Here is an 11186-nt window from a genome sequence, read left to right on the forward strand (position 1 = left end):
ATGGAGCAGACTTTCACTGTCTTTAATATAATTTTCCCCCTCCCCCGCCCCCTTTCCGCAACAGTTTGCGTCACCAACCGCAGCCCCTCAAGGCATGCAAGCTTCTTGCGTCGTCTACATACACTATTATCCATCAAGTTCAGGTTATGAGTATGGACGATAAAGAAAAAACGCTTCGCCATTGAACTGAGTCCCAACTAAAGTAGGCAATCTGCAGAGAATATATGCTTCGTATCCTGACAGTTTGTTCTAATTCTTTTAACCTTTTTTTGAAACGCTGTTTATTGCCTCAAGGCATAATGGAATATACGTAAAAATTAAAAGGGGTATTGAATCAAAATAAAAGAGGTTTGCTGTTCTAGAAACCTCCCGCAGGAATCTCTATATATGCGAGAGAAATAAGTTCACTTTAGTTGGTCCTCATGGTAAAAAAAAGAAAAATTAACCGTTGTTCGCATAAGCATAAAAACAACTTGCGGCAAGTTTGGCGTATCACTACAATAAATGGAGTGTGTGAAATCAAGATTACTCGTTGCAATGTACTGATATTAGAGCACATAATGTGGCAATGGAGAAGTTGGTACAAGGAAATGAAATCTCTCCTGACCCAATGGCAGTTAGCAGAAGGAACATGCGGCACCTTACACCGCTTGGAGCCAGAGCTACAAAGAGTGGAGAAAAAACGATGTTGAAATATGCGTAAAACCTTTTGCTGCCCTGAGTCGACTTTGTCACAGTTTCATTTGCAAGTGCAGATCCAAACGACAGACGCATATTCTAAGAGTGGAAACCATACCAACAAGTACAGCGTTAAGAAAGGAAGTGGAGTACGGAACTCTCGCAAAAGCCTGCAGATGAATCCGAGTTTGCGCATAGCTAGCAGAGCAATACGCATAGTATGAGAGGAGAAGCTGAGGTAATGGTCGGAAAGTACACCGAAGACAATTATTTCATCAACCATGGTGAGTATCATAGGATACACGGAATAAGGGTAAAGAAAGTTATGCGTTTTACAAGTAAATGGGACAGCTGTAGTTTTGGAGGAATTGTAAGCCCATTTTTTAGCAAGATCTCGAGCATAGCAGATATGTCCGATTGTAAAGACGAGCAATCTTGAAAAAAATATATTACCTTAAATATTTTTAGATCAGCATAAAGGAGGGAAGAGAATTTCTTGACCACAGATGAAACGTCATTAATAAAAACAAAGAGAAGCGGGCCTAATACTGAGCCTTGAGGAACACCACTGGCTGCAGAGTATACGAACGAGGTCCGTGCATTGATGCTGACAAAGCAGAAGTGATCAAGCAGACAGCTACGCGGGAGTGATACGAATGAAACATCGATTCCAGAAAGCAGGAGCTTCTAGAGAAGTAATCAATGAGTGAGTGACAACGTCGAAAGGCCTTTGCTCAAATCACAGTACACAGCGTCAGCCTGTCCTCTCTGAAGGACTGCAGCAGAGGTATACGTCATAAACGTGACTAGGTCAGTTGTAGCAGAACGACCTGATATGAAGCCGTGCTGATTGGATATGATGACATGTTCGAAATGAAAGGAAAGTACTGTTTGGTTCAGTTTTGTGGGGTTTAATGTTCCAAAGCGACTCAGGCTATGAGAGACGCCGCAGTGGAGGATTCAGGAAATTTCGCCCACCTGGGGTTCTTTAACATGCACTTACATCGAACAGCACACGAGCGGTTTGCTTTTGGCCTCCATCGAAAAGCGGCCGCCGAAACCCCGTCGGGGTGGCGCAGTGGTTATGGCGCTCGACCACTGTTTCCAAGGAAGCGGGATCGAACAGAAAGTATTGTGTACAAGGCTAATTCAAAAAGCTTAGAGGTTGCACATAGAAGATAAATGGGACGATAACTGGAAACATCATTTTTGTTTCCTTATTTGAAGACAGGAAAACACGTGCTATTTTTCGCAGGCGAGGAAAGGCCAAAGTTTTCAAACAGTTACTAAATATTGTGGTTAAAACGAGTACGAAGATACTACTGAACACTTGTATTATGGCGGCTGGAATGCCATTAGTTTCAGGGGACAAAGATGGTTTCAGGATCTTAAGGCTCACACTAGTGGAATTCTAATCAGAGAACGGAATTAGGTTCCCCAGATGGAATGCAAACGGAATCAGCTTGTGCACTTTTTGTACGCAGAGGAAAACGGGTGGGCAAAACTGTAAGCAACATCTCGAATTTCGCACGCGTGTGAATCAACGAAGTTATTACGTGAGTCAGATTTATTAGAACTCTGGAAAATGTATCGCCAGAACTGAATAGGACGTTTCGAGGCCTACTTCACCAGAGACAAGATAATAGTCATGATCCCGCGTATATTGGCATTTGCAAAGGGACCGCTAGCGGGGAAACTAATTTGTCCAATTGTCAAAACTAGGGATTTTTGCATATGATGCACCCGCTCCTTAAGTTTTAGCGCTGTTCCTAGTTCCCCGGAGTAGAAACAAAACTTTCTGCGAGTAGGAATATGCAGCGTTATGTACTGACGCATGTTAATTATTGAGAATAATTTTACTAAACCGACTGACTTGTTCTTCCGCGTCACTTTGCGTTTAAAAACGACCAATCGACAAAAGAAAAAAAAACAGAAGAGACTAACTATTCCCCACACGACCTGAATAAGTAAAAGGTGGTGCAGAAACTGAAGTCGTAATTAGAAGTGGAGGAATACATTTGGCAGAGCGAGTCAGTGATATGTCAGAGCTCGAGGCTTGAACACTGTCAATATTCGCTAAATAAACGTCAAGAACTTTACCGCAACAGTTTTTAGATTTGTTGCTGCAAGGATTTAAAGGCTATAAAATCTAGTAACGTTTTGCACTGGCTTGCTACCTAATGATTTTAGTAAGAATATGGATGTGCTGGCCAAAAAACTGCGTGCTCAAGTGCACATGAACAGTTTTTCATGTCAAGTCTTCCAAAAAACTTTCGCAAGCGACCTCGACGTTAACAGCGTAGTGGAACTTGTTTTGTGGGCTGGTTGAAAAAGGCGGCTCTGAAAAATGGCCAAAAATGCTTTTGCATCTGGCAACAGCCGCTGCTGGTGATATAGAGTTTCCGCAGAGCATGACGTAGGTTTCGAGAAATGTTGTGAATACTTCGATTTATTTTTTTTTTTTTTGTGTGAGGTCTACGCTAGGCCGTTGCCGCTTTGGCTTTTTGTTATTGCCAGGGTTTGACAGATTTTTTGTTTATTTCCAGGCTTCAACGGAGTTTTTTTTTGTTGCTGGCCTTTGAGAGACCTCAAAATATATTGCAAGAAAAAAAGTCAAAGCCGCCAACTCCTACCAGAATGGCTCCTTCATAGGGCTCGGACGGCTCGGGGGCGAGCGGTGAAAACACGCGTGCTGCTTCGCAGCGCGTTGCAGCTCATGCTCACTCAATGCGACTCTCCAGATGCAAATGCTGCGTGCGGTTTCCAAACAACTTGGCAGTCCTAATTGGAAACGCGCTTGAAACGCCATGCGCTTCGTCGCCGTGAATATCTCTCCGTAGGACGAGCATACCAACGCGCTCCATCGACAGCGCTGCGCGTCCGACGACGTACTACACACCCTCGGGTGACGGGGAAGCCATTGATGCGCGGGCTGCAGCACAGATGTCCCCTCAGTCCCACAGCGCCTACGGTGCCTCCCAGCTTACTGTATGCAACACGCCGTTTGCCCACAAGTTCTCCGCCGTCTGCGGAAGCGCGCAGGGCGAGCCACGGAGAATGCGCCGCCGCCGCTCGACTCTCGAGCCCGACCGTGGGCGAGCTCACCATTAATTGTCAAATCGTGCCTCAACTATGCACTTGGTAGGCTTCCAAAAGTTGTCCACTTATCCGGTGACGACTTTAAATGTCCCCGCGCCACACAAGCGGATTGCGATGATGTGATGATGCGATGATGCGACGATCAACAAAGCACAGACATCGGTGGCTGATCACGGTTATCCATGTTCAGCCTGAGTGGTAGGGACGTCCGGAGGCTAGCCATGGCCGCATTCGTAAAACGATAGCTTGGCGGAAGTCCCGGGTCGCTGTCCCTCTCAGCCGATGCTTTAGAGAAAGGTTCGGTGCATCCTTGTTGTATCCGCTTTCGTGAAAAGTTTGGTATACCGATATAACGAAGTGCACACAGCGAGCGACCGATGCGATCTTCGCCATGTTTACAAGCGGAGTGGCGCTCGAGGAGCGGCCAAGGTAGCGTCGCCGACTCGAGATTCTGGAGAAAAATCAAGTGTTCTCCGCCTCTGGAAGAGCGATTCCAGTGGAGGTTGCTTTCTGAAACGAAAAACAGGCCTCGAAAGCCGCTTGGAGTAGAAGTTTGAATGAAGGCGCGTTTGTGAATACGGCAGTGTTCTCCGGCGCGTGCCCAGCTGTGCGCCTGCTATAGCAGCCAAACCTGAAGCTGCGATGGAGCCGCTTGATAGCGCCGCGCATGCGCAGAGGTATCAGGGAGGGTATATATATAGTAGGGCGTTTGCTAGTGTGGTATAGCCAAGGTATATATACAATGGTAGCGAAGGCTGGGCCCAAAAACGGTCTAGCGCGACAGCAGCACAGCCACTTTGGGGGACCGAAACACTTAGATAATGAAATTCAAAGCACAAATAAAAACGCTATAAAACAACATAAAGAAATAAATATTTTAATGCCACGTTTTATAAAATAGGTAAACTATTTTAGCAAAACATTACTCCTCATTTTTAATTTTTTTGCAACGTTCTTGTTACGCCCCCTGTTGATGAGTGTGCGGTGCATTTGCAGCTTGACTTTGCAGGCCTTGTTTCGGCACCCAGCCACAGTGGCCGCGGGAGCTCACGAAGCGGTTTCTTATCGCCAGTCTCGAAATGCCCCTTTTGCGAAGTTTTCGTCGTCCTTGCGCGTCGCGTCTCAGTCACCGTTTTGTAAAATTTGCACCCCGCTGCACCGCTGCGGCAGTTTTCTCGGTTTTGGTCGTTTTCTTCGACGTGCGGCCAGTGCGAAGTCTTTTTCCGTCTTTGCACGCTTCGCGCTGTTCTTTTGAAGCGCGTAGCGCTTTATTTCAAGATGAGCTTGCAGCGTGTGAAGAAACGATGCGCCGTGGCACATTGCGACAGCATGGACAGTGCCGTCGGTGTCAAGCTACACCGCTTCCCGCTGGACTTTCACAGGTGAGCTCTTGTCAGTGTCGTCTGCTATAAGGCGTCTGCTCTAGGTATGCTCCGAATGCTTTCGTTGGGCTGTTCGCTTCTGTTTCTGTAACCAGTTCGTGCGCACGTGGCTTCATTTTTTCGGGGATATTTATGTACTACACTACAGGGCACACACTTTAAGTGCTGAGCTGTGCGAAAGAGGCCCACCATTTGTCTGATTTATGGTGAGTTTCATGCAGCCGGCTATCACCAGCGTTAACTTGATACCCGGCTCTCAGGAGCAATCACGCGCATGCCACTGACCGGAATGCCAATTTAAAACCAATTGTGCTGCCTGACAAGTCTGAACACAACACTGTTTAGTTTTCCAACACCGCGAAGCCAATTTGACCCTCGCAACTGGTAGTATCAAAATTCAGCCACGTGTGTATGCGCGGCCTTGAGGGTGCTTTAACTGATATCACTCAGCAGGAGTTACTGCCTGTCTTCTTATTGCTATTCTGCATATGCATGACCGTTAGGGTAACTTTAAACGCACTTCATTCTCGTCAATCTTTACCATAGAAAAGTATACCTACCCGCATGCCATGAGGACGAGCGTACGTAACCGCACTCTTAGGCGCTGAGAGCTTGGGGCGAGCATTTACTACCATAGTTCAGATATAATGGAAATATAATGTACTGCAGTTAGCATCGACAGGAATAATGACGCATTGGCGTTTGGAGTATGCAGTATTCCTTACGGCGCAATTGTGAATAACGTGCACGTTGCATCACGTCCAGGTGCCGAGCGTGGGTGCAGTTCTACCACAACGTCAGCCTGGAGAAGACACCATGGCAGCTGCGAGACTTGCGGGTTTGTTCCAAGCACTTCGAACCGTCTGCGTATCTGTCGTCAAAAAGGCTGCGACCCGTGTTGATGCGCCTACTTATGTCATGTCATGTTTGCCTCAATTGAAGCTGTCTTAGCACTGTCTTCTATGCTTTTCAATTTCCTACCTGGCAACGTTCGTGGAACTGCAGGGCTTTTTTCTATCCGCGCTGTGACCATTAAGATGAATAGCCAGCTTAAAGAAACTACTGCTTGAGCTGCCTGTGACGTGTATTTTTGTTGGTGTGCTTTATCACTGTATTTGTTTGGTTGCTGTAATAAACCATGATTATGAAAACCATACTTGCCGTACACTGTATTGCAAACTGTGCACTTGAGCCTGTGCTTTGCGCATCATACCTTGTACTCAAAAAGTACTAGCACCAGTATTTCCACCAAGGTTTCCACTACGAATCATGCATGATTGCATTCTTAGCCAGCCAAGGTAAGCCAGCGTCTGAAAGTGTTGCTGCCTTTCTATGCTGCCTTCTTTGCCAGTAACGTTCACTGGGTTCCGAATTGCACATTAGCAAGGCCATAACTAGCAGGAACTCGAGCACATTTGACTGGCAAAGGTTGGTGCGCACTGAAAGGCAGCCTTCATGAGATACCGGCTTGAAAAGGCGGGTTCTATAAAAAGAGCACTTTAAAATTCGCGCTTAAAACATACGTATGCGTGACGTCATTCAACGTCACTCATACGTAGTTGCCCCCCAATATGGCGGTGCCCATGAGCCGCCATTTTTTGGACCTATGGGCGTCTATGGAACCTTCGCTACCATTGTATATCTACCTTGGTATAGCCATGAAGGAGAGCGCAATTGCGGCTCAGAAGCGCAGAAGGGCGGAGAAGCTTAACTCATCTGATAGCAGCACCAAGCCCGAGTTCTTCGACAACATCTGCAACTACTGCTTGCGTCGCTGTCCGCGCTGACAGGGTGGATTAAATGACGTCAGTTGAAACGACTTATTGACAGTACCACCGCGTATCTATGGCTGATGACACTTCCATTTCTTCGGACGGGTGTGCCTAAGAAACAAGTGGCGATGACCGATCGTGTTCATCTTGTAGGATGTGCCGGTGACTGTCCCAACGAAGCAGCTGCCTGGCAATTAGCGGTTGGGCGTAGGAAGAATAAACATAGGAAGGCTAAACGTGCTGGAAAAGCTAAGAATAATCAGCTGAACCTTAGCTAACGCTACGCATATCCTGGCATAGCCGAGCTAAGCTACTGCCAAAATGTTCATTGCTATTTAAAGTCAACTTTAGCCGAACATATTCATCGACAGTTCCAAGGCCAGAACGTCAAAAACACTGAACAAAACTGTCACTAGCAATGAGCACTCCTCCTGTTTGTTTAATTACTGTTTCGGGCCGGTCATTTCGAAGAACAGAAGTATTGGGAAAGAAATTGCTCGATGGGATATTACATCAGAGCCAGGTTTCAGTGGCTACAACAGCAGGATAACAAGAGGCTAAAACACATGAAAGAAATTCAGCTCCCATAGTTCGAAGACAGAGAAAAAAATGATAATAATAATAATAATAATAATAATTGCAACCAGTCCCGCTGCACCCTCGATCGACATCTGCACGTTCGCATTCCTTTATTGCTGCTCACATTAATTCTCATTTTTCTGCCCTGGACGCGAAGTGCACCGAAAGATCAATTTTCAGTCGCGGGGATATGGCTTCTTCTCAAGCAACGCTACTGCTTGCAAGCCGAAAGGGGCAAGCAGACGGACCGTGACACCATGTGGCATTGACTGAGCGCACCGCAATCACCAGCAGCACGCCTTTGACACCTGCGACACTCCAGCGGGGACTGAGAGTGACAACCATTACCCGTGTCGCCGTAGACAGCACTGCATCCATTCTGGGACCATTAGGAAGAACCTTGTGTGCCCAGTTCTTTCTCTCATGTAGCCAAAACCTGTATTGACTTGCTACTTCATAAGAGCATTGCAATAAGCTTTTCAGTGGGTAAACGTTCAACCAACTGGGTATCAGCCCTTTTATGTGCGCATGGGAGTAGTCACTGACAGAACTAAAACGTCTCGCCGTGTACCTTTATATAATCATATTTTATAATAAATACGCCTGGTTTTAGGTAGGAGGTGCTGCTGGTTTGGAGGCGGGGGGGGGGGGGGGGAGTGGTTGGTGAACAGTTTTAAAAGCATGCGTTATGTTAGATCTTCACGAAGACAGACGTCGGCCTTAGACCTATCCGTTTTCACCAGCTGGCTTAAGGCGCTTTAGAGAAAATCGAGATTACCTCGGACTGCACATTGAATTACACAGGGACATGGGATGAGGTGGGTAAAGGAATTCGACATAGCCGCAGCGAAAAAGACACAATCACAGAAGGAAGACACGTACACAAGGACCAACGCTGCACTCACAACTGGTATATATAAAACAACATTAATAAACCTAAGAAACAAATACATCCCTAAAATAAACATAAAATCCGATCATACCAATGAGTGGTTTACCGTAAGTCTGAAACGTCTCCTAAACAGGAAAAAACGCCTTTATCGATCAGCAAAGTCATCTAACTGCCGTGCTACGTGGGACCGATATCACCAGTCTGCAAAAACATACATTGAAAGCGTAGCTGCCGCAAAGCATAAATTCTTTTCAGTCGATCTACTTGGAATCTTGCAATCGAACCCCAAAAAATTCTGGCGTATTCTGTCCCCCAGGTCTCGGCCGAACCAAATAGCCCTCATATGAACTGATGGTGAACCAGTGGAACCAGAACAGTGTGCCGCCGTCTTGAACCGTTATTTCGTTTCGGTTTTCACCCCCGCACACAACTGTTCGACCCAGCCTCCATCAGAGTCGCCACCAGTCACAATGCCTGAGATACAGATTAATGCAAACGGTATCAGTAACCTCATTGATTCTCTTAAATTGTCTTCATCGGCAGGCTCTGACCATATCAATAGCAAACTACTGAAAAACACATCGGAAACCTCGTCACAGATATTACAATTAGTCTTCACCCAGTCTTTCCAATCGGAGGAAATACTGGACGATTGGAAAATCGCTCAAATCATTCCAGTCTTCAAAACAGGTGACCGCAAATCAGCATCCAACTACCGTCCTATCTCTCTAACCAGTGTCCCATCCAAACTTCTCGAACAAATTATATCCACGAACCTAATGGCACACCTCGAATCTAACGACTTCTTTTATCCTCAACAGCATGGTTTTAGAAAACATCTCTCATGTGAAACACAGCTTGCTGAGTTCATACATGACTTACTAGAATCCATGGACAATAACCTTCAAATAGATGCTATATTCCTCGATTACTCCAAAGCATTTGATCGCGTTCCCCACAGTCATTTACTTCAGAAACTCTCATGCCTAGGAATTCCCGTCACCCTAATCCGCTGGATTAAAAATTTTCTTTCAGGACGCAAGCAGTTCACTTCCGCAAATGATAGCCACTCACCTCTAGCCAATGTAACATCGGGAGTCCCACAAGGCGCCGGACTGTCACCGCTACTATTCCTAATTTACATTAACGATCTCCCTTGCAATATAAAATCAAAATTACGTCTTTTTGCGGATGACTGCGTCATATACAGACAGATTAGGACGACCAACGACTCATGTTTACTTCAATCTGATCTTAATACACTCGCCTCTTGGTCTAATAAATTCCTCCTTCCTTTAAACATTAGCAAGTGTAAATCCATGACTTTCACGAGGAAACACTCTGTGAATCAGCATCAGTATAGTATTGGCTCGCTTTTAATTACCCCCGCATTATCCTACAGATATCTTGGCCTCCACCTAACACCATCACTATCATGGGTAACCCACATTCAAAACATTTGCGCTGAAGCATCACGCACACTCGGTTATCTGCGACGTAACTTGAAGGCCGCATCCCCGGAAATAAAGCAACTAGCCTATATAACTTTCATTCGCCCCAAACAAGAATATGCGTCCTCCATTTGGCATCCATCACAAGCGTATCTCGCCAACGACCTTGAAGCCGTACAGAATCGCGCCATCCGATTTATAACATCTTGTTATTCAAAGAAAACCAGTATCACAGCACTGAGACAATCCATCGCCATTCCATCGCTCATGTCACGCCGTATCATATCTCGCGTATGTCTTCTACATCACTTCTATTATCACCCCGTACGAGACATGCAAAGCTACAGCCCCCCCACAGGACATCTAGCCGCCTAAACCATAATCATAGCATTGCACGTATCAACTGTCGCACCTTAGCATTAAATTCTTCATTTTTTCCGGACGCAATAGTACTGTGGAATGCCCTGCCAAACACCATCGTATCATGCACTGATCGCAAATCATTCAGGATAAAATTAAACGACCATCTTTCGTAAAGAAATCGCTGATGACGTCGGCAGAATTGTGGGCGCGCGGGGGAGGCAGCGCTTACCTTGTCTTGACTTTTTTTACGTGTGTTTGTAGTTGTGCTGACATTGCCATCGATGACGTACCAACCGGCTCAAGTTTCACCAGTTTCGTGAAAGCGTTTTTCTCATGCAAATTTGTATAACTTTTTCGGCGCCATTTACTTACGGTATTTTGTTCTTTTTGTTTTTTAAAATTATTTTGTCTAACCCTTGCATTATTTCTCTTGTTTGTTTTCTTTTCTTTTCTTGTTATTTTAATGCTTTCCTGTTCTTGTTCGCATTGTATATTGAGTTTGCTCCCCCCTTATGTAATGCCCTCGGGCCTTTAAGGGAAAAATAAATGAAATGAAATGAAATGAAAGAACGCGAAATATATTGCTTAGTACGCGCATGCGCGCAACAGGTATAACGAGAGAGATAGAAAAAAATATATAAAAAAACACGTGTGCCAATGCCAAACGAAAACGAAGCTTGCACAGGAGAATACATTTCATCTGGCGCAGAAAAGCTCGTATTCAGACTTGTGCAAAACGATAGAAGCCACACTTATACAGTTGCCCCCCTTTTTTCTTATATAATACGACTCTAGCAGCTCACGTGCTGTCTGATTACTGCTTTTTTCCTAGAATCTTTGCACTATCGAAAAGCGGCTTACAATGCATGCATGCCCTGCAGTGCTCAACCAGGTGCACATTCTCATTATTCTTTAAATTTAGGGCATGCTCCCTTAGCCGGTTGTTGACACAACGCCCAGTTTGGCCGAC

At 45.6% G+C, this 11186-nt stretch overlaps 1 protein-coding gene across 1 annotated transcript; it reads left to right on the top strand.

The window, feature by feature from the left end:
• The first annotated feature begins 4815 nt into the window (after positions 1–4815).
• On the top strand, positions 4816–6319 carry LOC146180090 (52 kDa repressor of the inhibitor of the protein kinase-like). The gene is made up of 2 exons (XM_084579935.1): positions 4816–5159; positions 5925–6319. Exons 1-2 carry the CDS (start codon positions 5056–5058, stop codon positions 6097–6099), a joined length of 279 nt encoding a protein of 92 aa, XP_084436061.1. The 5' UTR covers positions 4816–5055; the 3' UTR covers positions 6100–6319.
• The last annotated feature ends 4867 nt before the right edge of the window (positions 6320–11186 follow it).

The sequence above is a fragment of the Amblyomma maculatum genome, chromosome 9 (assembly GCF_055883805.1).
Source record: "Amblyomma maculatum isolate TAMU_Amacu chromosome 9, ASM5588380v1, whole genome shotgun sequence".
In the NCBI taxonomy this organism is placed as follows: domain Eukaryota; kingdom Metazoa; phylum Arthropoda; class Arachnida; order Ixodida; family Ixodidae; genus Amblyomma; species Amblyomma maculatum.

Coding starts and splice junctions, on each gene's coding strand:
- LOC146180090 (XM_084579935.1), top strand. CDS start 5,056: ATGAGCTTGCAGCGTGTGAAGAAACGATGCGCCGTGGCACATTGCGAC. Junction 5,160..5,924: donor TTCCCGCTGGACTTTCACAG/GTGAGCTCTTGT, acceptor CATCACGTCCAG/GTGCCGAGCGTGGGTGCAGT.